Source organism: Lepisosteus oculatus, chromosome 3 (assembly GCF_040954835.1).
Source record: "Lepisosteus oculatus isolate fLepOcu1 chromosome 3, fLepOcu1.hap2, whole genome shotgun sequence".
Lineage (NCBI taxonomy): Eukaryota > Metazoa > Chordata > Actinopteri > Semionotiformes > Lepisosteidae > Lepisosteus > Lepisosteus oculatus.
The window spans coordinates 22,109,570-22,137,009 of record NC_090698.1 but is presented as its reverse complement, the minus strand read 5'-3'; the positions used below and the strand labels follow the sequence as shown (position 1 = coordinate 22,137,009).

Here is a 27,440-nt window from a genome sequence, read left to right as displayed (position 1 = left end):
GTTTTCAATACACTAAATATGGATGCCGGAAAAAGGGAGAGAGCAAGATGGTTCACCGCAATCACTGCGAAGCAAGTAAAAAGCCCAAACCAATTCGCAGGATGTGCAATCTCCAGGACTGCACTCAGCCACAGTGAGTATGAAGCTGCATCTTTTTATTAAGTGTTTTGTAGTCCCTTTAAACCCTGTAAAACAGATAGGCCTTCATCTGTTAGAATACTATGGAGATTTTTTACAACCTCCCAAGAATTATTGAATCATACAGTATATAGAAATGGCTTTATGATACACATTGAGAACGATTTTATATGTAAGATGTTTTGGTAATTCACATTTATGTGGTCATTGTTTTGTGTCAAATACTCTTTGAAATAGAGAACAACTTAAATATCTACAGTATATACCCTGTCATACACAGAAGTGACAGATTTATCTTTAAAGCCAGACACCGTTATGACTGCTGTATTGTTTGGTAGAGATTGTTCTCTAGGTCCTGAATTTTCAGTGCTTACTAATGTCAATAATATACTGAATAATTGGCTCTGTATTCTAGATTATTTAATCTTTGCAGTTTATGCTTCAGAAGACATACAGTAAGCATTAACACTCTGAGAGTTCCTCACATGGATGGATTTGGAGAACAGTGTTATTTTTTTGGGGTGGTAGTGATTTATATCATATTTGAAAAGCTATTTAGGCTTCTTTTCTTAGTCACATATAAAATTAAACTGCTTGGTGTGCCATGTGTTTCAGATAAGAATTTAATGTAATGTATGCTAAGAAGTGTAGCATACAGTATTAGCTGTCTTCTGATTTGAAGACACTGGTTAGTTCCAGTGTTATTGTGGGTTACATACTATCAAAACCTAACAATGGTAAAATTTGACACATTATGATTTTAGTCATGAGGTAAGCAATCCCTGTAAAATTTCTGAAATATAGCTCAATGTACTGTTATTCTTTGAAATATAACTGAATCTGTTGTTACCTTTAATCTTGGTTACCTTCTAATGTGTCAATCCACTCAAAGATTGTCACTATTTTAAGAGTACCCAACATACAGTACAGTACATGCAGTTTTATCATTTTTTTTATTTGGTATCTCAGCCTTTTTAATTTTTATTTTCCTCCAGTTTTTGAAATTGTTAATAAATTGTTTTACCAACACTGTCAAACTATTTGCATCATTTCACACAGCACCAATTATAGTGAAATATATGATACAAAACTGATGAAAGCTTTTAGTTAAGCACTCGAGGTCTACAGGTGCCTGAAAGCCAGTAGACTCACAGATGCTTGACAAGCAGAGGTTATTCTGAGGATGTATGAATCCAACTTATCCTGGCCACACTAGCAGTTTTTTCAAAGCCCCTTGGGGAATCCTTTTCATAGCCTGTCATTTATTGTTGACGCCCTGATTCAATCCAGTGATTTCTACATTGCTTTAGTCAGTTGAAAGCTTGGGTGATACAAGTTTTAACCAGACTTTGTTTGCTTAGGTGTGAGAGCTTTACAGCTTCCCAGATTTCTCAATTTAGATTTATTTTTAATTCCCAACAGAACCAATGGTGTGATTGTACAGTACTGTATATGCTGTAGTGTATATTTTTTAGTTAACAGCTATAAAAAGTAAAATGTAAACTGAATCTTCAGATTTGTATTCCATTAACAGATACAAATTATTTTTTGTTTTGTTTTAATGAAAACCTTCAGGTTATTTTCAATTAAATAATTCACATTTTTAGCATTGTTGTGTTTATAAAGGCTTCAACTTTAAAAATATTTGAAATGTATCAGTTTATGGTGATTCATGTCAAACTCATAACAAACTAATTGGGTAAGGTTCGGTAATTAAACTAGCATTGCAGTTGTGACACTTCCAAGTAAATATACTTATATGGGTGTTATTTTGACTGAAAATTAGTGAATACTCTTCAATTAATCACTGATGACATTTTGAAGTTAAATTAATCTGGTTGATGTATTTATTACATTCTAATTGCAAAGCTTCATTCTTTATTCTGGTCTACTACTCTCTTGTACAGTAAAGTAACTGGATATAAGATATACTGTATGTTCAATGGGAATGTGAGTAGTCGAACACATACTGTATGTCCATGCAACCCAGGTTATTGATTCAGTTTTGAATTATTTGTCAACTAGAATTAGCAAAAGCTAAATTTGACTAGTCTGCAAAGTGTTCTTTGAAGGGAAAAGCAGTGTTATATCCCTCTCTAAATGTAAGAGGTGTTGAAGAAGAAATGACGGACCAGAGCCACAGTCTTTGATTTTGTAAATTACAATTGCCATTGCACATTCATTAAATCACGCTGGTGTTAATTGTGGAGGCAATGCAGACGTTTTCTAACTCCACCACCTACTCCTAAACATAGTTGTGCATTTTCCCAACTTTCCCAACAATACATAGCTAAATATAACCCAGGAGGAGTCATCAAACTGTATAGATGGCATGCACTATACAATTAACACACTGTGAAATGGCAATTGTAGTTTACAACAAACAAAGAAAAATTACAATCAGTATACTGTAACAAGACCAAGTCACCAAGTCTTCATGCTATATATACCTCATGCTATATACTGAGATATTATCATTATTGTTGTATTTTACACTTATTTGACAGCTAACAAAAAAAAATCAAATTTACAAATTTCTAAAATAATTACAAGGATAAGAAATTATTCCCATAAGAATTTTTTTTTGTCTTTTTTCTTCTTTCTTCTGAGGAAATCTAGGCTAAAGATTTCAAAAGAATCAGATTGATATTGATATTGAGATCAGGGAAAGAAAAGGTTTGAGTAAAGGCATTGCCTTTGCCAGGGAAAGAAAAGGTTTGAGTAAAGTGTGACATTAATCAGTTTTAAGACAAATCACATGAACTCATTATTTTCCAGTATGTGATAACAATGTATTATTCATAATAATAGTATGTTTATATACAGTACATGAATTATTAAAATATAAGTAGTTTAACCTTGACCCTCTCTTCTAAAATTATAAAGGCAAATCTAGCAAAATATGTTATCGTATTGTAATTTAATAATACCATGAACTGGACGTTTTAATTAGTTTTCAGCTTTGCATGCAGCATGACATCTCTGATCCTTTGATCATATACGCCAGCTTATAGTAATATGCCTGGCCAACAGTATTCCAGAGGGAACGGTAACAACTACTACTAAAAAGAGGGGTCTGAAGGGATGGTTCTTACTTAACTGTGATTTAAGAAAGCTTAAAAGATTCTAACACATCAGTAAGTGAGACTGGAACACAATGGCCTTGATTGAAATGAAATATGAATATATTGGAGCCAATATATATTATAGATATGGAAAATAGTAAATTGAATCAAACTGCAAATAGGATTGTTAACTGCCAAAACCATTTCTCAAAGATTGCCATTCTGGATGCATAGTTAGTGTAATATTACATATATCAACGTAGTTTCTAGTTTCTACAAAAGGCTCAGATCTAGAGTTTTGACACAAACATGGAGTTCAGTGGAGATTTAGGTTAAACAACTGACTTTTATATACAGTATAATGTCCCACACCTTTATGTACAGTACAAGAAATGTGTGTGTTCTGAAATACTGTGTTTCCCAGCAGATTTGAGAAATATGATTTGCAGTGAAAGGAGCTTAGAGATGCAGTGGGATGAAAACCAAATTTACAGCCATACCTGGAATACATTGACAATAATGAATGAGAGGGTTAATAAAAAGAGGGGTAGAACCACAATCGTATATAGTGTGAAGCTTAAACTTGGTTTAAATATGTACTTTGTGCTCATTTTAACATTTTATGTAACGTTTTATATCAATTTTGAAAGTTTTAAAGGTATTGGAAAACAAGCAGAGAAACAAAAAAAAAAACACAATAAGTAGATGACTAAATGTATTTACTGTTCCTGCATGTAAGTTTAGTCTGTTCGAAACAAATAGTGTGCTTTTAATGGATTTCCAGTATAATATTAAAAGACTTCGGAATACGAAGATAAAATATAATAATCTAAAGAATGTGTGCATTTACTGAAGTTAACTAAGAAAATTTCTGCTCATTTGTTTTATACATAATAATTTGCTTTTTTTTCTTTGTGAGTGTTTTTAGATTTACATTTCCAGAAAAAAACTCCAATTGGCATTTTCTCCCTGAACACTACAAATTAAACCTTCTGTTATCCAGGATTAATGTTATTTAACAGATTAGATTCTCACTACAAAGCATATGGAAAGTTTGAATATACTGTAGCCTTACACCACTGATGTGTTTTGAATTAATTATATTCCACTCTTCCTTGTACAAATGTAGTGTTTTGTGCTTAGTTTGGAATTCATAAATGAAATATGCTGCTCATGCACATCCAGATACTCTTTTTGCCTACATTTTATTTTGGATTCTTTGAATCTGTTGTTATTAAATCCTGACTTTTTATTTAATGATTCAGAAAAGGGAAGAACTGATAATAAAGTTCTGTGTGTAGAATGAACTAGATGATAAAATACTTAAACATTTAAATGATGAATATTTATAATAAAAAATAAAACCTAGGAATTTGCATTGGGTTTCAAACAGAAGTACTAAATTTATCATGTTATATAAAGTAGGACAACAGCAACAACACAAAATAGAAAATATACATAATAACAGTTATAAATTAAAATGTAAATGGATAAGTTAAAAGGTTGTTTTTTATCCCTTTTGACTTATAATATATTTGGCTTATTTATTCAATGTGATTTGTGGTACATTCATAGGCAAGCATTCATGCCCTTTGTTTGGAACATCGTTATTCCCTAATTTGATTAGTTTATTTGGTTATTAAACTGTACTTATGTAATTTCAAAGCTTGATAAACAATTATCCCTCCTGTCAGCTTGCAGTAAAAATTCCAGGTGAGCAAAATAGTGTAGAAATAATTATCTCTGCAACTCTTATGTGTGGTTGCACAAGGTTGGTTTGAAAGCCCAGAATAGAAGGAGTCTTCAGGGACCATTTGTTTTGCAGCTGATTATAGCCCGTATTGAGCATAATCATGCAGATGAACTTAGTGGCTGTAGCCTCGGTGGTTTTATTTCTTATTTGTGGTGTCTTCTCATGTACACAGCAATGGATGCTGGAAATAAAGTACTATTGTATCATCACATTTCTGATGCTTGAGGGAACACTTATCCAAAGGAAATTTCCAAGCTTATGATGAAAGGCCTCCCCAGGGACAGAAATGTAATCAGGGCAAAAATTAGTACACTCAAAATTAACATAGCTTTGGTTTATCATAAAATAAAATTGCAATAGTGTTATTTTCTTAAGTGTTGTTTTTTTACCATTGCTCGTTTTCAACCATTTGCAATACAGCTGAGAGTGTATACTGTACATGTCTTTCAGAATCAAAAAGCTAAGAATGGTCAGGTGCTTTGTAATATAAATATATAATTTTTAAATACAGATGGAAAGCAGAAGAATGGGAACACTGCACTAAAACCTGTGGAAACTCAGGTTACCATATCCGAACCGTGCGCTGTATACAGCCTCTTCACGATGGGAATAATCGCTCTGTTCACAGTAAATACTGTGCTGCAGAAAAACCTGAAAGCCGAAAACCTTGCAACAGGGTTCCGTGCCCTGGACAGTGGAAGACTGGATCTTGGTCAGAGGTTAGATTGCTTACAGTATTTGCGGAAGATGATTATGAAGCTTCATTTAATATAAATATAGCCACACAGCTTTATATGGTGTTAAAGACATAAGGGTATTATTTGTATTTTATCTTGATGGGGGTTACTATCAAAATATTACATTTTTTGGCATTAGATCATGTATCTTTCTACATCTGTTGAAACTATCCTTATGGTACTTGGCATTATTTTCTGTTCGTGATGTTATGAAACGGCTTACCCACATTACTGATTTATTTTTTCTTACGTCTTAATAGCCCAAAAACAACTGAATGAACTGGTGATGTAAAATAGATTTATTAAACCCTGTTAAGTGATAAAGATTTATAAATGTTTTTTATTGGCCATGTAGAAATGGTGCCTAGATTATCTTTTAATGAAGCAGTTGTAATCATTAACTATATATCTATTTTGTGCAGAAGACGTAAAAGAAGATCAATCAGGGCTAGAAAAGGCTTTGTGCTTACAATAAGAGATGATGAATTTTGTGACTAAAATCAGTATTAAAATATAATCTGATAATATAATCATGTTGGAATTTTGTCACCAGTTTTCTGCAACAATTTTGATTTATCTGAGTAGAACAATTGGGTCCTCTGCATGAGAGACAAGACAAATTAGGTTAGATCCATTTTTCTAATCCTCGGGTGACATTGTTCGACCATGTATGACAAAGGGGGAAGATGAATGCTGTGCTTTTGTGCTTCTCAACAGTGCTCAGTAACCTGTGGAGGGGGAGTAGAACAAAGGCCGGTCACTTGCCGCGTTGGAGATCAGTGTGATGGAGAAAAACCTGAGACAACTAGACCATGCAAGCTTGCACCCTGCAATGGTAAGGATAGTCGTCTGTGAGAAAAGACTGTTTTCTGATACAATTCAGTTATGAGTTAGTAGTCAAAAGTGTTTGAGGTTGGTGTAGATTCAATTACATTTTACTGAGTGTGTTGGTATAAAGTTATTCTCATTTTGGTCCTCCAATATACACTAATATCACAGTATCATAATATGACTTATGCTCACTATAGTTCATTATCTAGCACTAAATACAGTATAGTATAACCTTGGTATCAGAAGTAGAAATGTTCTTGTAGCTTCTTTCATGTTCAAGATACAAAGAATAATTTCATAACTTGAAATGAAACAAATCATGCATAATTGTATGTTTTGTTTTTCTTGCAGGTGAACCTTGTACTGGAGACAAGTCTATATTTTGTCAGATGGAGGTGCTTGCCAGATACTGCTCTATCCCAGGCTACAACAAACTCTGCTGTGAAACCTGCAGCAAGCGCAGTGGCACTCTTGTCCCTTCTTTGCTGTCTGAAGCTACTGACACTGATCCAGAAAGCCGATTTGGTTCTGCCCGCACTTCTCGAATCACCACTACCTTATCTTCTGCTGAACAAAATCATTCCATTCCCCTCTCTGCTAGCAAACCCATACAAAACATTAGGGCACACACAAGAGCAGACCACACCGTGAAGGGTATTCATGCTGCCATTGAGCCAAAATCAGTTGATTCCCCATCAAAGACAGTTGCTCCAGCAAGCAGAAAGACTCATAGAACGGCTGCACGACATTTCGGCAAAGGTGCCAAACATTCACCTTTTCCGACAGCTAGTGCACTAGCAACTCCACATCACAGGGATGCAACAGTCCCTTTGCCCCTGGGGGCAGAGTCAAGCAAGTCAGACACAGTGGGGGAAAGAAGGTGGTCCAGAAAATCATTAGGTATAGAGAGATGAAGCCAAGCTGATTCTAACCTGGACTCTGCGATTGCAGATAATGTAGCTATGTCTTGCATCTTTAACTTTAGATTAGTCATTTTACTGAAAAAGAAAAAAAAAGTGCTGGTTCACTTTTGTGTTGCTCCATTCCTCCAGCAGCTGTCAAGAACATGCAGTATTCCCACAGCAGTGTGTGGAAAAACACCGAAGATATCCTTTAGGAGTGAACCAACTGTTGCTTTAAACATTTGCACAGCAGCTAAAGCTATAAGAGGTGACACAGCGGTACAGATTAGGAAATGTTTCTAGTTATATAGATTTACAGAATCCATTTATTTTTTATTATTTTCTGTTTCTCTCAAAGTATATATTTGAACAACATTAGATATTTATAAGCATATGCAGCTGTTCTGTAAATAGTGTATATGCAAAATGTCAGTATTATGTTTTAAAAAGGCAAGCTGATCACTTTTTTTCTAAAAGTACATTTGTGGTGCCTACTATATACAGTATAATCGCCTTACCTACATTCCTTAACTAAAAATTTAGGGGAAAAATTACATTGTTTTGCAAACTGGTTTTCAATTTAAAAAAACTTTGGTGCAGTTTCTCTTTTTAATAAATTATATAACCTACATAAAGCTGCCAAAAATATGTTTTTAAGATACATATGCAATACCACTTACAATTATTTAATAATTCAAATGGTGCTGGCTTAAAATTAAATCTGTAATTTAAAAAATCTATTTTATTCAATGGTACTGTAATATTATGTTGCTAATGGTTAAACAGAATATGGAAAAGATTTAAAAGTCTCATAAGTATTGTAACAATACATTTAAAAGCAGTATTCTGTAATGTTCTTGTTCCTGTACATTCCAAAAAAAACACATATGAGCTTGCAAGGGGATTTTTTAATAAGTGAAGCTGGACTTACAAGGGCTATTATGTAAAGAATATTGTATAAAATGTCCTTCATTTTGCCTGAAAAAGGTTGAGAGAGTTATTTATTTTAAAGGATATTATCACAACCACAATGCATTTGACTGCAATAGCTAAGATCTGTCTTTTTAAAGTTTTTCAGTTGTTTTCACAGTGCAACGATTCATACTCTCTTCTGTGTGTTGATGTATAGCTGTTGTATATAGGATTGAGGACTTAAAGTATTTATTAAATATTGATGTTCTAGTATCTCATGTAGTATATCTGATCAGAAACAATTCGAAACATAACTAAATACTGTATTTGCCAACATTTCTAGAGAGTCTTAAGATTGTAACAAAATCATTCAAACAGAGCACACAATTAAACTAAATATCAACCACAGTTAGGAATAATAGGTAAATTTAACATTTGACAATGTTTTCAATAAACAACTAAGGATTTTGAATAGTTTACTAAAACTTACTAGCAGTTTGTATATGTCAAAGTTTCCCTGACTAAGCTGTAAATCACAGCAAATGTAGAGCTAAAATAATGTTGAAACTAAACAAAGCTGTTTTCGTCACAGTGAAACGTAGCACTAAGTAAAATTAATTGTAGTATAATTTCAGATCTTCAACAGTAAAAAGAAAAGTTTTAAATTCAAATACGACTTCCCCATTTTAAAATTGGGCTAAGTAATGAAAGAAATCTCAATATGTAGTGTGTAGTTGCAGTTGTCAGCTAACAGTTTTGAAGCACATAGTGCTAAGCTACATTATTTTTGTTTTTTTGTTGTTTGTAATGTTACCTGTTGACTTGCTGCCTCTAAAGAATTGCTGCTATGTTTATGCAAGGCTTTCTATGGTCAAAGAGAAGCTATGGTCTAGTTTTTATAGAGTTTTATATTGACAATCCCTGAGCCTCAAACAGATATATAGGATAGATATACAGGTATTATATATCCTCAGCACTCCCCATGCATTAAAGTATGAATGCTATAATTCTTGTATTTCTTTTTATATCATGTCTTGCTTTCACTGTTTCCTTTTAGAGTTCATTTAATTGTACACTACTGATGCTGTTTGATGTATTGGGGAGCACATACAAATAAAGAATAAACTTTCTGTTCTGTCAACTTTTGCGTTTTCAATTACATCTATCAATGACTTGGGTGTCAGCAGTATCCAGACATATTTTATTTACCCATGAGCTACACCTCAGATTTATAAAACCGATATTATTAAAAAGGTGTGAACAATTACTTGTTGACTTCTATACTACAAAGTATCAGCCAGAAGAAAATACATACGAGAACAATTTATCAAGCTATCAAGACTAATATAATTAAATCTGAGCTTTATGTCTTCAAAAGAGCCCAGGCAAGATGAGATTTTTTGCTTTTATAGCAGGAGAGCATGGTGATCAATACTACTACAGTACCTCACAGTTTTCTGGTGTTACTGCTTTTCTGTCACCTTGAAGGAACATACTGTTCTGTACAGGTTAAGTTTGATTGGCTACTCTATTCCCAACAAAATTTGCATAGTCAAATTTTACCCTATAACCCTTATAAAAACCTTCTACTTACCTCTTAGAGTAATTCAAGATATAAGTATAAAAACAGTATATAAAAGTAAATAAGATGACTATAAAGGCTCACTATATTTTTGAGAACAAAGCATTTTTGCAATATTTTATAAATATATATTTTCCAGAGCCAACTGCATAAGTGGTGAGCACGTAAGTTGTGAGTTGACAGTGTATTCTAAATGCATATTAATTTCTTAATCTAGCAACATTCTATGTTTAGGTTGTAAAATACCTATTTTAGAATGCTTATAGCTTTAAAGAAGGAGTGTTGTTGAATCTTGCTGCTGATAACCACAGTGACCACTATTTAAAGCATCATAGCATAAGCTCAGACATAACATGTTAACAGACACTCTACCATATGAAAAATGGGTTGTTCTTTTTATTTTACATTGACCACTTTCAGCTCTGAAATCACTTGTAATCAGTGATACTCTGTATCAGGAAACATAAGAAACAAAAGAGAGGAGGCCATTCAGCTGCATCTGACTCATTTGGTAACTAGAAGCTCATTCATCCTGTGATCTCACTGAACTGTTTCTTGAAGAAAGTCGGGATACCAGTTTCAACGTAACTGAGCAGTTTGTTACATACATCTCCAGTAAATCACCACTATTCCACCTCACAAAACTCTTTCTGTTAATTGATATGTCTGGGATTCCTTGTGTGAACGGCTGTCTTCGGGTCATGCCACAGCATCTCAATTGGGGTGAGGTATGGACTCTGACTTGGCCATTCCAGAACACACATTTTCTTCTGTTTAGGCCACTGTTGTTGATTTACTCCTGTGTTTCTGGTCATTGCCTTGTTCCATCACCCAGCTTCTGTTAAGCTTTGGGTGACAGACCACTACCCTGACATTTTCCTGTAAAATGTCTTGATACAATTTTGAATTCATTGTTCCCTCTATGATAGTAAGCTGCCCAGGCCCTGAGGCAGCAAAGCAGCCCCAAACCATAATGCTCCCTCCACAATGCTTTATAGTTGGGATGAGGTTTTGGTGTTGGTGTGTTGTACTTTTTTTCTTCCAATCATAGCGTTGCGTGATTCTGCCAAGGAATTCAACTTTTGTCTCATCTGTCCATAGAACATTGTCCCAGACGCATTGTGGAATATCCAGGTGGTCTTTTGCAAACTTCAGACATGCACCACATTTTTTTTGGAGAGCAGTGGATTCCTCTGTGGTGTCCTTCCATTGACACCATTCTTGTTCAGTGTTTTTCTTATAGTTTACACATTAACAGGGATTTCTGCAGGTCCTTTGCTGTTACCCTAGGGTTCTTTTTCACCTCCTTCAGCATTACACACTGCACTCTTGCCATGATCTTTGCAGGATGCCCACTTCTCAAGAGAGTATCAACAGTACTGAATTTTCTCTATTTGTAGACAATTTGTCTTACTGTGGATTGATGAGCACCCAGGCCTTTAGAAATGCTTTTGTAGCCTTTTCCAGCTTCATGCATCTCTACAATTCTTCAATGTCCTATGATATTTCTTTTGATCAGGGTGTGGTTCACAAGATCTGCTCTTTCTGAGAAGAGCTGACTCTGTCAGTAACCAACCTTTGTTTGCCTTTTTTATTCAGTAGGTGTCACACAATGGCCTGAGGAAGGCCAAAGTAGGTCCATTTTATAAAAGAATGGCTCCACCACCAAGCACTTAAGTGAAATAAGTGTAGTTTATTTACACTGCTCCCAGTCCCCCACCCAAGAACCCCCTTAAAAAGGAACATGAATACTCTGCCAAATAAAGACAAATCTACCTTTTTCTTATTGCCTTCTCTCTGAACCGACTCGCCGACTCGCCTTATAGCATGTAAGCCCCTCCCCCCTCCGGAACAAACCATTTCTCCTTTTCATAATAATAATTTAGCAAATTCTACATTCAATATTCATTCATTCATTTTTTACCAAAGAACATCATCAAATATCTTAATAACACAGTTATTTTTATCCCTGTTCAAATAAACAATGCGACAAATAAACAATACAAACAATGACATTTACCCCTCTTTCCATGCATGTGGTTTTAATCATCTCCATAAATAAACCTTTAGAAGCCAGGTCAAGTTTGGTCTACTGAGGCCACCATAGGCTGACCCACCCTGGAAGTACCAATATCAACCAAACAGTGAGTATCACTCAATTTGAGAGTGTTCTCTGTTCACACCACATAAAATGCCACATGAATATTCACTCATATCTGTGTTTAAGTTTTATGTATGTATGAAGTAATAGCAGTTACTAATCACTAATCACGTAATAAAATTACTCAGCTAAAAAATTGAAGTTTGGGTATAATTCATTTTGATTTAATTTCAATGCCCTTTAACTTTTATGATAGAGAAGAGATAACACTTCTTTACATAAGGAGTTGTTGGGCCCTGGAAAAAGCTTACCAGACAGGTGGTTAAGGCCCAAGCTCTGAGCTCATTCAAGAAGTGTCTGTACACTTCTACAAAATTCAGGGGTTAACAACCTAGTAAACGGCTAGATGCAATGTGGTCTAAATGTTTTTTTTTCTGGTTTGTAGCCTTTCTTAAGTTATTTCCTAAATGTATTACTGTTTACCGATAATGTATTATCAGTTTCCAATAGTGACCATAAAGTGTGTCCTTGTTTTGTTAGTGGGCTTGACATTTTCAGGGTTAACCATAATTATAGTTTAAAATAATATACTGTATATTTGGACCAAATATGTATTTTATGTATATACAGTAGCTCTTTTTATTCCAAAGAATTGGAATGATTTAAAGTGATTTACTGTACATCCATAGAGATGCCAGAAGCTCTACTACACAGCAGTTCAGGAAGAGAAATTGCTTCAATTGAATTAAGGCAAAACGTTAGGAAGACCAAATGGCACAAGCCCGAAGTGCAATTTCATCAAGATAACAGGGATAACATCCTAAATCTTTTAACTGTATTTATTGACCATAATGTATACTGTATTCAAGATCTCAATTTCACATCTCATTAGAAAGACAACTGATAAAACACAGCTTTAAATTTCATTTGCCGATGTCCTGATAGTTTATGACTATTTTGTTTTTTTGTAATTACCCTGGTGCTGGTAATTATCTAAAAATTTAACTCATTTATTATCATAGCAGTCTAAATCTTTGCTTTATTTATTTTAGCTACATAAATGAGGAAAGATGACTGAAAATGTGTAAAATGATGTGAAAATACTGCACAAGTAAGAAAGGTGAGAACTGAAAGAACAAGGTAAGATGACTGTTCAAAATAATATTAAAAGTATGATGAAGTTGTTGCTGTTTCTCAGGACAGTTCAGAGAGCAGGTGTTTTGGACAAAACACACTGTGCTTAATGAACGTCATTAATTCATCACCTCCAGACATAGCTCAGCACAATAAAGGGCACTTCAGACTTTTGTGCCGAGGGGATATACTGGGTAAAGCACATGGAATATAAACCAAACTAGTTCTTGCTTTGGGTGATATTGCTCTGTACTGCACACAGAATTGTATTTATCTCAAAGATCTTTATGGTTTTTACTACTTCAATAATTATTCAATCATATTCATATTCTTTCAGTTATGTGTATTTCATGGTGGGTTAAATGTTTGCTGAAAACAAACACCAGGTTTATCTGGGTGATGCAGTATCTGCAAAGACTTTTGAGTAACTTTTAAAAGATACTTGAAAGAAAATTTAGAGTTTGGGTTCATAAGAAGTCCAGTTCCTCTGTTAGCAGTATTGGATTTTTGTTTACTCTTGCTGTGGAAGCACAAACACCTAACAACCAAACACCTATCAACCAAACTCAAACAAGGGAGGCTTGATGGACGGTGGTGAACAGAAAATGTGGCAGTCAATACAGTGCTTTTAAATTAACTGAAACATTCCATTCTCAAAGATAGTACATTCAAGATGAGACTTTGAGAAATGGTTTCAAAGCATTCTGATTGAAAACTGTCTCTGTGAAGTATTTCTCAGAGTTACTAAAACTGAAAAGATGATAACATTCAGTACATACAAGTTTTAACATCATAACCATGTCACACATGCAAGGTTTTATGATCCTGTCAATCCTAGTGTCTATAGAAACTGTTTACGTACTTTGCAGCAACAGTAGAAAACCTGATTTGTTCATTTTGTAGTACTGGAACTAATATCATTGTTCCCCAAGCATATGTAATTATTGATGTTCTGTCAGGTTTCCAAGAATGCGGTTTAATGATAACAGTGGACACCGTGTAAACGTAGTGCACAGATTTAACAGGAATCTGACAAAGGGATATTTAAATTCTGCTTACAGCAGTGTTTCTATCAGCTGGAGGTTATTTTGCATTGCTCAGAATTCTACATTTAACTAGATGGTTATAAAAAATCGAACCTTCACATGTGATGTTCAACAAAGGCCTCAATGCTTGTTCATTCTGTTGTGGTATTTGTAAAGGCATTTGTAAGCCGCTGCAGGCTTGCTCCAGGAACTTGAATGCCTGTCTCTCTTGTAACTTAATGAAGCCATGTTATGCTTCTCTTCTTAATCTGAAGTGTAATGAGCTGCTGCTACAGAATGACAGCTTTGCATCACTCAAGTCTGCAGGGGACTACAAATATACCCTCCTACAAGTCAGGTATATTGTGATCCTTCTGAATGGCAAGATCTATACTATGATGCAAGGATTTTTTTTTTTATTAAAGCAATGTAAATCCTAATCACTGTGGGATTCTAGTAATGTAATGCACCTTATATTTGGCTTATGTGAGAAAAAGCAGAGTCACACCAGACATTCCAAGTTAATATTTTAAATGTACACTGCGAAATGGAGAAAATGTTGTATACTTGAGTGTTTGTAATACTATACTTCCCTTCTAAATGGTATGAATTGTACTTTGTGCAAATTATTCTCATCAATGAAAAGTGTATGTACAGTTGGGATTTTGATGAGTGGAAATACACCACTGTCAAACTTGTGGTAATATAAACACTCCCAAGAACATACAGTATGCAGTCGATTCTTTAATTTGAGGCAACAAGAGGCTGGAAGAATTTATGCTTAATGAGAAATCTAGCTTAAACAAGCTCAACAATAAACTGAAACAAGTTCTTTGTGTTATTACATTTCTTGCAGAATGTAGCCTACAATTTTGTGTGGCTAATGAAAGCTCAGTACATAATGGGATGTACAGGTATCTTGGAAATTTGGAACTTTTTTCCAGATTTGATAGTTTATATCTTGTTAGGTTTGAAAATTTGGGAGGAGGAACACCATATCTTGTATCAAGTATCCATGAAGAACTAATTGCACTCATGAAGAATAAAGTATTATTGAAGGTTCTCATGATACAAAGTGTTTCTTCATTAGTATTGATAGGACATTTGGTCAGTGCCACATACTGTTGATCACTTAATTATATAGTATGAAGGAGTATCTGCTGAGCTACAGTATTTGTGTTTCCTACTGTTCCTATTCATCATTCAGTGGAGGATTTCTACTTGACTTGACTTGAACTTTATTGCCATATGTAACCGGTGCTGGTACAATGGAATTCTTACTTACAGAAAGTCTCTCAATTGTAAAACAAGTGTAAAAAAACCAAAAAAAAACAAAGTGCAAACAGTGCATCAAGACAATGTACAAACAAACAATAGACAATGTGCAAGTAAACATGCAGACAGTTTGAATGTAAACAATACAGACGTGTAAACAATGACTGGAGACGTACAATAAATATATTACAATGAGGTAGATGGTGATGGTGTAGGTGTGGTCCGAGGGGGATGGCTAAATGTGTTCGGCAGTCTCACTGCTTGTGGATAGAAGCTATTGAAGAATCTAGTGGTAAGTGTCCGTATGCTCTTTTATCTCTTGCCTGAGGGCAGTGGGGTGAAGAGCTCATGCCCGGGGTGGTGACTGTCCTCTGTGATGGCCAGAATTCTACCACGGCAGCGGTCCTCATAGAGCTGTTTAATCTCGGTGAGACCGCAGCCGATGATCTTCTGGGCCATATTGACCATTCTCTGCAGTGCCTTTCTTTCTCGCGAAGAGGTGTTGCCATACCACATGGTGATCCCGTTGGTGAGGACGCTCTCGATAGTGCAGCGGTAGAAGTTCACCAACACATGTATTGGCATCCCCCATCGCTTGAGGCACCTCAAGAAATAAAGGCGCTGCTGAGCCTTCTTCATGATAGAGTCAGTGTTCACAGTCCAGGTTAGATCTTTAGAGATGTGAATTCCCAAAAACCTAAAGCTGGTGACTGTTTCCACTTCCGTTCCATCAATACTGAGTGGGCTGTGAGTGTGTGGCCTGTGTCTCCGAAAGTCCACTATTAGCTCTTTCGTTTTCTTTATGTTCAAGTCCAGGTTATTGCTATGACACCACCTAAGCAGCTGTACAACTTCATCCCTGTAAGTGGACTCGTCATCATCACTGATCAGTCCTATTATAGTGGTGTCATCGGCAAACTTAATGATGCGGTTGTTGCTGTGTCTTGCTGTGCAGTCGTGAGTAAATAGGGAGTACAACCTTGGACTCAGACAGCAGCCTTGTGGGGTTCCAGTGCTCAGGGTGAGTGGTGTTGATGTTTTATTGCCTATCCGCACCACCTATGGTCTCTCGATAAGAAAGTCCAGCAGCCAGTTGCAGACAGAGTTGCACAGACCTAATCCCCTGAGCTTTGTCACCAGTTGACTGGGTATGATGGAATTGAATGCTGAACTGTTGTCCACAAACAGCATTCTCACATACGAGTTCTTAGTGTCCAGGTGTTCCAAGGCTGTATGCAGAGCCAGGGAGACAGCATCATCCACTGATCTGTTGCTCTGGTAGGCGAACTGCAGGGGGTCCAGGGACTCTGTGATGGAGGAGTTGATGTGTGACAACACCAGCTTCTCCAGGCATTTCATCACCACACATGTTAATGCTATTGGGCGGTAATCATTCAGGCATGTCACTTTTGTCTTTTTGGGGGTTGGAACAATAGTGGTTTTTTTAAAGCAGGTGGGGACCATGGACTGTGACAGGGAGGAGTTAAAGATGTCTGTAAACACTGTGGTCAGCTGGGCTGCACATGTCCTCAGGACGCGAGGTGGTATCCCATCAGGCCCTGCAGCCTTACGGATTTTCACCCTGCTCAGAGTCTTCTGCACGTCCTGCTCTGAGAGTTTCAGAACAAACTCGCCCTGCACACTTGGGGTCTTCTCAGCAGTGCCCGTGTTCAGAGCATCAAAGCGGGCATAGAAGTGGTTCAGCTCGTCAGGCAGGGATGCGTTGTTCGTGTCAATCTCCTGGCTGCAGCCCTTGTAGCCTGTGATTGACTGTAATCCCTGCCACAGCCTCCGGGTGTCAGCGCACTGCATTTCAAGCCGCACTCTGTAGCTCCGTTTGGCGCGTTTTATGGCTTCTTCTAATGCATACCGTGATTTCTTGTACAGCTCTTCGTCCCCCGATTTGAACGCGGTGGATCTAACTTTTATTTTATTGCGTATGTCGTGGTTGAACCACGGTTTCTGATTGGGAAATGACCTAATTTTCATTTCTGGTACACAAACGTCGGTGCAGTATTTAATATAGCTGGTGACCGCGTCGGTATACTCATTTAAATCTGTGTCGGGAGCTCTGAATGTGTCCCAGTCTGTAATATCAAAGCAGTCTATTAACCTGCTTTCCGCCTCCTCAGACCAACAACGCACTGACCCGTTCGCAATAGGGGAGGTCTTCAGCTTCTGTTGTACTCGGGAAGCAACAGGAGAGCGATGTGGTCCGACTTACCGAAACTCGGTTTGGGAAGCGCTTTGTATGCTCCTTTTATTGTTGTGTAGCAGTGGTCTAAAATATTGCCTCCTCTTGTCGGTACAGTGACATGCTGAATGTATTTTTGCAGAACTTTCCTCAGATTGCAGTGGTTGAAGTCCCCTACTTCAATTGAGACGGCTTCTGTGTGGGAGTTTTCGTGCTTGTTGATAATGTCGTGGAGTTCGCTATGTGCTGCTTCCACGCAGGCTTGAGGTTGAATGTAAACGGTTGTGATAATAGTGGCGGAAAACTCCCTCGACAAATAAAAGGGTCGACATTTTATGGTCAGGTGTTCTAGATTCGGCGAGCAGGATTTAGAGATTACCTTCACGTCGGTGCACCACTTGCTGTTGACCAGGAAGCAAACGCCTCCGCCTTTGTGTTTGCCGGTTGCTTGGTGGTTTCTGTCCATGCGGTAAACGGTGAACCCCTTTGGCTGGATGGCGGTGTCCGGGACGCATGCATTCAGCCAGGTTTCAGTGAAGGCATAAACACAGCAATCCCTCAGGTCCCTTTCCGCGTTGATCCGACAATGTAGCTCATCTATCTTATTGTCCAGTGACTGAATATTAGCTAACAAAATAGACGGCAGCGGTGGTCTGTGCGGACGCCTTTGTAGTCGCGCTAGCACGCCGCCTCGTCTTCCCCGGCGTCTGCTGCCCACCTGTTGTTGTTGTTCGCCGCATCTTTGTCCGATCCAGCAGGTGGGGTCCGATACGTGAAAAAAGTTGTTTGATGACATTAAGGAGTCTGTCCTTAGGTTTAAAAGCATTTGTCTATCATACGTAATGACAGACATTGAGCGTCCAACACAAAACAAGAGTATTAACATATAAATAAACATTAAAACAGTTTATTCAATTTCAATTTCTCTAGCCACACCCAGGCCTGATTACTGCCACACCTGTTCTCAATCAAGAAATCACTTAAATAGGACCTGCCTGACAAAGTGAAGTAGACCAAAAGATCCTGAAAAGCTAGACATCATGCTGTGATCCAAAGAAATTCAGGAACAAATGAGAAACATAGTAATTGAGATTGATCAGTCTGGAAAAGGTTATAAAGCCATTTCTAAAGCTTTGGGACTCCAGCGAACCACAGTGAGAGCCATTATCCACAAATGGCAAAAACATGGAAGTGGTGAACCTTCCCAGGAGTGGCCGGCCGACCAAAATTACCCCAAGAGCGCAGCGACGACTCATCCAAGAGGTCACGAAAAACCCCACAACAACATCCAAAGAACTACAGGCTTCTCTTGCCTCAGTTAAGGTCAGTGTTCATCACTCCACCATAAGAAAGACTAGGCAAAAATGGCCTGCATGGCACAGTTCCAAGACAAAAACCACTGCTGAGCAAAAAGAACATAAAGGCTCGTCTCAGTTTTGCCAGAAAACATCTTGATGATCCCCAAGACTTTTGGAAAAATACTCTGTGGACTGACAAGACAAAAGTTGAACTTTTTGGAAGGGGTGTGTCCCATTACATCTGGCGTAAAAGTAACACAGCATTTCAGAAAAGGAACATCATACCAACAGTAAAATATGGTGGTGGTAGTGTGATGGTCTGGGGCTGTTTTGCTGCTTCAGGACCTGGAAGACTTGCTGTGGTAAATGGAACCATGAATTCTGCTGTCTACCAAAAAATCCTGAGGAAAAAAAGGAGAATGTCCGGCCATCTGTTCGTGACCTCAAGCTGAAGCACACTTGGGTTCTGCAGCAGGACAATGATCCAGAACACACCAGCAAGTCCACCTCTGAATGGCTTAAGAAAAACAAAATGAAGACTTTGGAGTGGCCTAGTCAAAGTCCTGACCTGAATCAGATTGAGATGTTGTGGCATGACCTTAAAAAAGCTGTTAAGGCTCAAAAACCCTCCAATGTGGCTGAATTACAACAATTCTGCAAAGATGAGTGGGCCAAAATTCCTCCACAGCGCTGTAAAAGACTAATTGCCTGTTATCGCAAATGCTTGGTTGCAGTTGTTGCTGCTAAGGGTGGCCCAAACAGTTATGAGGTTTAGGGGGCAATCACTTTTTCACACGGGGCCATGTAGGTTTGGATTTGTTTTCACTTAATAATAAAAACCTTCATTTAAAAACTTTATTTTGTGTTTATTTGTGTTATCTTTGTCTAATATTTCAATTTGTTTGATGATCTGAAACATTTCAGTGTGACAAACATGCAAAAAAATAAGAAATCAGGAAGGGGGCAAACACTTTTTCACACCACTGTAGATCTGTTCCTTCCTCACTCTCTCAGCTGTCCCAATGTCCCACAAATGTACTCCCCAAATGCAAGGCAACAAATAAAAGAACATATTAAAATCATTACAGATTATAGTACATAACAGTCCTAAAAGGCGACATTCACTCATTCTTATCAAATGTATAGTTTCTTCAAATAGTGACTGATTGCATTTTTCTACAGAACTAAATATAATTGTTTCACCTTGTCCCCCCCAAAATCTATATATAATCAAATTAACTCAGAACTGGATGCAACAACGTTGGAGCACTGCCACAGCTACACTGATTAAAACACTTTGAGCTAATCTTGCTCAGACGCTCTTAAGCATCCAAGGCTGCAACGTTTGGCTTGCTAGGCATTCTGTGGGTATCTTTGCCGTTTCTTGCTGTGAGAGTATGAACCAGCAGAAATAGAATGTTCTAAATCTGAATTGTGCTAAATACAATTCATGAAAGTATTATTTGAAATTGAAATGTTCTGTATTCCTGAAATAGTGTATTAATTTATGATGGGTAAACTGCAAAGAAATTCTTTTGCAGTATGTATATTTCAGTCATGCAGTGCTACATCAACAAGACAGTAAATGGAGAAATAATACTCCCACTCCCATCCTCCAGACTGCATGAGATTTGTTACGCCTTTTCAATTTCAAGCCCTCGACTTCTTATTCATTCCCTAGGAATGTTTACTACAAATATATGCTCCATGGTGTACAGTATGTTGGGTTATTGTGACTTTTAGATAAAGGTTAGATACATCATTCTGAAACACTAACAACTTATTCAAAACTGGACATAAGAGGAATCAAAATTAAGTAATACTCTGACTGTTTTTTTTAAAAAAGAGGTTAAAGATAGGAAGTGGAGTTCAATTAAATGCTACAAGCTGACAGATCTTCCCTTCTATTTAGTGCACTCTAGAAATGGGTTAGGGGTTGGTAATGCTTTCAAAATACTACATAACCTCTCACGCAAATCATACTCCTCAGACAATAGTTTTTTTTTCTTTTGTTATACCCAGAACAGTGGCTGCAATGCCAATTATTTCCTGTGGGTTGTCAGAGCTTTGCAGAGTTTCTCAATAAAATATCAATGCTGTGTCCAAGCATTGCAGTCCAAAGGATTTATTTCTTCTGTAAGCTACTGTTTTCATGCACCAGAAAGCTACTTGTAGTAGGGATAACATAACCTGTTTTAGTTTTTTGGGTTCTGTTCAAACTTTTTGTAATTACTTTAAAAAAAGAATAAAAAGCTCTTAAAAGCCATTTGTAAAAAATACATTAAAACTGCATTTATATTTGGAATCCATACTACATGTGAATCATTTTAAAATGTCTAAGAAAGTAAATAAAAAAGAAACTAATTTTAATTATCCAGAATGCCATACCTATATTTACTGTATGAGGATTATATTTATAAACAGATTTTTTTTTTATACAAGGGCTTGTGTATTTCATCTTTGTGAACTAGCTAATGTCTCTGCAATGTTATAAATTATATAATTTTCCTACAGAAAAGTCTGAATATTTCCTCAAATAACATTTGCAAAACCTTACTGGGAAAGAAACTGTACTGTTTCATTTAGATTGAGCTAGGACTATGGAGCTTTATTGTAGGAGGTAGTTAATGGAAGTCCAGTTTTTGGAAGCAAGCTGTTGAGTCATTAGACTGATTGATGCCTTATAAGGAAAAGACTGCAGACTGACAGCTAGAATAGACCTGAGACCGCTTTGTCATTCATCCGGTGGGCATGACAGTTTTCTATTCTATTACTGGGATTGCCATAGTGACTGACACATCTGACATTTTTTCTTCTTTCCTGTTATTCACAAATAATAACCTGTACTGTTTCTTGATAGTATGTGCGCTAAATTTTTCTTTCCTCATTTTTGTATGATAAAATTGTTGGGCAACCCTTTCTAATGACTTACCTTGATAAAATGGTATTTATGGAGTTTAACACTGGGCTTTTTGCATAAATCCGTATTAGATTAATCTCTCAACTGACACCATCTAAATCTGGTAATTTAGGCTTGGTTAAACCTGAATATCAATTAAGAGAAGTAATTCGTAGCATAATAGTAAGCCTCTTCACCCCCAGGAAACTAATTTACAGTAGGTCTGTTTCCATGGAAGCCGTTATCTGTCAAATAAATCACTGACTTTCGCCACACGTTTTGGCTGTATGAACTCTTGTTCTTAAACAAGAGAATGTTCAGGGACAGATAAATATTCTAGAAGTTTACTCAGAAAATGAGGTAATTGAAAGGCTTTGTTTACCTAGGGAATCAATTTTAAAGTCAGCTGAAGATTTGAAAGATAAACCAAGGCATGCTACAGGCAAAAACCATAGTGTCCCTGAAGTATTGTAGAATGCATATTACAGGTTACTTCATTGCAATTTCATAAATCCATTGCTTCATTTGACAGAAATACAAAAAATGTACAAAATAAATTACTGTTTCTGTTAGTCTTACTGTATGTCTTCTGAGCAAAATAAAAATGATAAATTAAGTTATTCTGTGCATAAAAAATTGAGATGTTAATGGGATTCCCTGTAAAGGTACATTCTTTAGTTAATGAACTCCTCTGTGTGAACTAAAAGAATACTGAAAATCATTGTATAAATATACCAAAAATACGTGTGATGCCAATCTGAAGAGGAAACTGTTTTGTGTAGTAGCATTATTTATAATCATGATGTAAACTGTGTTTAATGCTGTTCTAGGACTGATACCTTGCAAAATAAAATTATGATCTATGCAATAGGGTCTCAGACTGCTTGTAAATGTCAATCTGGCAAAGTTGAAAAGATCAACAGAAACATTGAAAAGACTGACATTTGATAAGACTGGGTTCTGTACTTCATCTAATTTAAATGAAAAGACTTTGAATGTCTCCTTATGTAGTGATCTGTTATCAGAAGTCAAATCTTCACATTTTAGTGTGGGCACAAGATATGCTACATACCTGAGTTTATCTGGCCAGATTTGTATTTGCATCCTCTTTATGTACAGTTTGTTCTGCATTCTGTGATTCATAAATCCAGTTGTTTCCTGGTACTGTTATGACTGAACTTGAATATTTTTTGAGAAAGTCGTACAAAAGTATTTTTAGACTGGAACAAGCTAGGTTAAATAAAAATAAAGATACTGCATATATTCCACTATTTTGCAGTATTTGTCCTTTTCAGACATTTTATAAGGCAGCACCTCAAAGCCTGCAAACAATTTTTGTACAAATAAAAGAAATAAAGTTAATCTATGACATACCAAGTGACCACATGTGCCAGAGCCACCCTCAGTTTCCTCAGCGATGGGGTGCATTCCCATGAGGAGCCAAATTCCATCCAAGGCTGTACAGTCTCACTTGGCCCAATTGTCCTGGCCCCCTCTAACCAATTAACAGATTCTTCAGGCCAGAATATTTCAACTCTGCTCTGCCACTGATCCGGTGCTCGGTCACTGGGGACAGTACCTTCAGATTAATGCACAGTGTGGGGGCCAGAGCCCCAGTCACAACTCCATGCGCATGATTTAAGTGTGTAGAACTTTCTTTTTTAAAGATGTTTAGCGGTTTTATTTTTAACTCCCCTCAGCATAGTAGAAACATAATGGTATCTGTAACAATAAAAATAAAAGGAAGCACTACAGTTATGCAGCAATAAAAACATGATTGTTAAATTACATCTGACAGTTACATTTGTTCCTAAAATTCTTCAGAAGTCCATATTCAGCACTGGTTATTTTTATGTTCTATAAAGCAACTGATATGATTATGAAGATTTAAGTGTTATTTTGAAAAATTAGCAACCTCAGCACTCTCATGTTTCTCACAAAGGACTTGCAGTGCAACATTTATGCATTATGCATTAGGCATTTTTGATGTCAGCAAAACAAATTTCTACAGCAGGATTTGAAGAATTGAAAACCTTTCATAATTATTTTTTACACTACAACTACGCATTTTTCTATGTTTTTCTTCAGTGACTGGTTGAGGGAATACGAGTGCTAGAAAATCAAGCTTCCTTTTTCTTTTAGCAAAGGAAGGAGGTTATTAGAGGTACAATGTCTGCTGAATATGTCTGAAAATAACAATATAATTAGTTTTTTAACTCATCTTCCTCTTTTGACTCCCATATTGGACCAGCAATCAACCTGCCCTGGTTGCAATATACAGTAGTGCCACATACAGAAGCCCTTTCAGACACGTAGATTTGCTCATTGTAGCTGAGTCATTGGCTCACTAGGGGGGAAGAAAGCACTGGGACAAAGACGTGGGTAAGGTGTAGTTTAAAATTGAAGAGTATAGTAACTATCACCATAGTTACCACAAAACCAATTCAAAAGACCTTATTAAAATATATCCATAGTACTTTGGAGAAATTCCTCAGCTTGTTCTGGAAATCTCAATTTTCTTATTTGAAACATGTATTAGTATTAGTTTTATAGCTATTTTTTTTCCTTTTCATTGGTTGTAGGCTGCAATACCATATTAGGGCAACCATGACGTGCTGCCTGAGTAAAATATTCCCATAGTGCCTAATATATGCCCACATGGGGCCCATTTCTGTGATGACATCATGGACAAATACTTTCTTATATGTGGAAATGTACTCTATTTATTCGGCACAGAAAACATAAAGCAATTATGAAATATTACACAGAGAAAACAACTGGATTTTCGAACTGAAAAGAAAACTAAAAACCAACTTGTAATTTGTAATTGCTTGTCTGTTCTGTTCAGTCATCTGTGGTAATGAATGCGTCTTGGTACATCACAATAATTCAGAATAAAGGGATGGATAAGAATAAAAATGCTAAGTTATCAACCTTGAAGCAGAAATTATGTCTTGCAGGATCACTTTGGATGACAGTCTCTCTATGCCTGACTGTGCATGACTTATGATTTCTACCAATAAATTATTAGTTCTTAGAGTTTATTTGAATTTCAACTGAATCAGGTATATATGCCAAAAGTTAAATTGCATCTAAAACAATTTGACAGCTTTAGAGGGCATATTCAATGATAAATGTGTCAGCCCAATTACGATTATCAGGACAATGATATCCAGGAGACATTACTAAGCACCCAAGACACCATTTTGTTTTATGATAATGCCATATCCAATGCTACAGCTGTATCAAGGGACTTTTTGAAGAACAAAAACTCAGAATTGATGTTTGACTTTCAGAATAATTGACAACCACAGACATTTAACGTGCTCAGAAACAGGATTGGTAAGACCAACATCCCTGAGTCTGGGGGTTCAAAGACTTAGCCCAGTTTATGCTTGCTTAATAAATGTCACTCTTGCATCAGTGTCAAAGTAGGATATCTTCAAATGAAAAGCTCAGACCCTCATCTAATACTTGCCTCAAATTGGTTTAACAAATCTTTGTGAATGACTGAATATCACTCTTTTCTTTTTCCTTTGTACTTTATGGATAAACCTGTGGATTGGAAGAAAACCAAGAATAGGAGGCAATAATTAAAAGTATCAATTATTGAGTATTACAAAATTCTAGGATTTAATCTGCATAATAGTTAGTCAACAGCATGTACTGTGATGCATAATAAGCATTTTGTTTTAAATTGATTACATACTCTACTGTAGCATAACTGATTTGCAATGAACATTGTTAATACTTTTCTTTTACTTTGAAGCTGTATTAATTTATATAGAAAGTTGTAGAAATCATATTATATATAGAAACTTATGTTTCAGGGTATTTTTTTCTTTCCAGATATACTGTATTTAAGGTTGCCAATTGTGGTAAAAAATACTTCCGATCTTTAATCAGTAACTGGAAAAAAACTAATACTGTAACATCCAAAACTGAGGTCTGACATCAGCTGGAGGAGGTAATTTTTGTAGATCACACATTCCCCTTATTACTGACTCCTCAGTCTGAATTTCCAAAACACCCAGTGACAGCAGATGAACGGAAGTCAGTAGGGACAATGTCTTGGTAATACAAGTCAACTAACCCACTAACACAAATCACTGTTGGTATCATTATTCAGTTTCTTCAACAGCCACAATTTGCTCGAAAGTGATGTGCCTGGTGCCTTGAGTTGAAGGCTTGGTTATATACAGTATAATGGCCATTATACTGTATATAACCATATACTGCTATAACCATATACTGCTGTTTTTTAATAATCTTAGATTTATATAACATTGGTTTCATAACCTTTCTAAAACACATTGTAAAATTAATGCAAGTATGTTGCTAAATATATTATGCTAATATAAAAAAAATCTCAGATTTCTATAAAAATTCCAGAATTCGATCATTATTTTATACTTAAGACAATGTTTTTTCCTGACTTTCTTTGTAAGTAATCTGTTCTCTGAATGAGTATGTGCGTGAAAAGTGAGGGATCAACATTCTGTAGTGTTGGGCAAACATTAATCATACTCTTGATACAATGTGATTGAAAGTTGATTTTAACTAAGAAATGAAAATGTTAAGTATCTGTTGCAGAAATGAAAACAAAAACTGATCAGACTCATTGTTGGACACTACAAGAAAAAACCTGTTAAATATTTCTTCGAAATACCCTGAGGTAAATATGTTGAGGTACAGTACACCTGATCTTATACTTCTGAACAAATCCAAACATATTCCTGTATACAGTAGAACAACTCATTATCAGTAGCAGAAAGATGGATAAAATATTTACTTCTCAGTTATTTCTGGTGATCTAGCTAAATTCTATAAATCAATTTGTTTGTATAATCTGGTCTCCCTAATCCTGGTACATAATGGCTGCCACATGTCTCCTTGATGGGTGCGATGTACAGTAGATTGCGGAAATGCTCAGTTGACACTCTAGGTAGGGTTAGAGTTAGCATTCACACACTACTTAGACAATGTTTAAGCTCAGCACTGTTTTTTGGGGCCCAGGTCAGTTTTAGAACAAGTGATTTTTTTGCTCCTATCTGAAATTTTTTTTTTAGGAAATTCTATGGGGCCTGGATGACGCAGTCCACCACGCCGTAATTACATCCCAAAACTGAGTCTGTCGGATCAAAATTTATAACCAAGCATTAATGAATATCATTCACTTGCAAGAGCTTTAATAAATGGTCTTGATTGTTTCCCATTCATACTTTTTGGTTGGGGAACATGTAAAAATCTGATGCCCAGAGAAGTTCAGATATACAGTACAGTATAAAGTGCTTTGGGATCCCTTCCCTTGGGATGAAATGTACTCTGCAAATGTCAGAAATTTATATTATCCTCCTCCAGTTTAAGCAGGGATACTGAATAATGTGGAAGATCCAAACTTCAAATAGTTTGTTCTTGAGCAATTTCTTTCTAGTCTTGTCTGGAACATGCTATTCCACCAATACATTGAATATTGACGTTGAAACCTGTACCCTGGCACAATGGCTGAAGCAAACAAAGCAATACTGGGCAAATGACCTGCTACTGTTTGTAACATTTCTTCTGCTCTTATATTAAATTCTCTAACAAATCTC

At 36.3% G+C, this 27,440-nt stretch overlaps 1 protein-coding gene across 3 annotated transcripts in view; it reads left to right on the top strand.

Moving 5' to 3' along the window:
• adamts3 (ADAM metallopeptidase with thrombospondin type 1 motif, 3) overlaps positions 1 to 9,479 on the top strand; it is a 98,767-nt gene extending 89,288 nt beyond the window's left edge. For all 3 annotated transcript variants that reach the window (XM_006627191.3, XM_015340173.2, XM_015340172.2), the window contains 4 exons: positions 1 to 133; positions 5,468 to 5,675; positions 6,411 to 6,528; positions 6,876 to 9,479. In XM_006627191.3, the coding sequence (XP_006627254.2) occupies positions 1 to 133; positions 5,468 to 5,675; positions 6,411 to 6,528; positions 6,876 to 7,438 (1,022 nt within the window). In that variant the 3' untranslated portion in view covers positions 7,439 to 9,479. The remainder of the gene's footprint in view (positions 134 to 5,467; positions 5,676 to 6,410; positions 6,529 to 6,875) is intronic.
• The last annotated feature ends 17,961 nt before the right edge of the window (positions 9,480 to 27,440 follow it).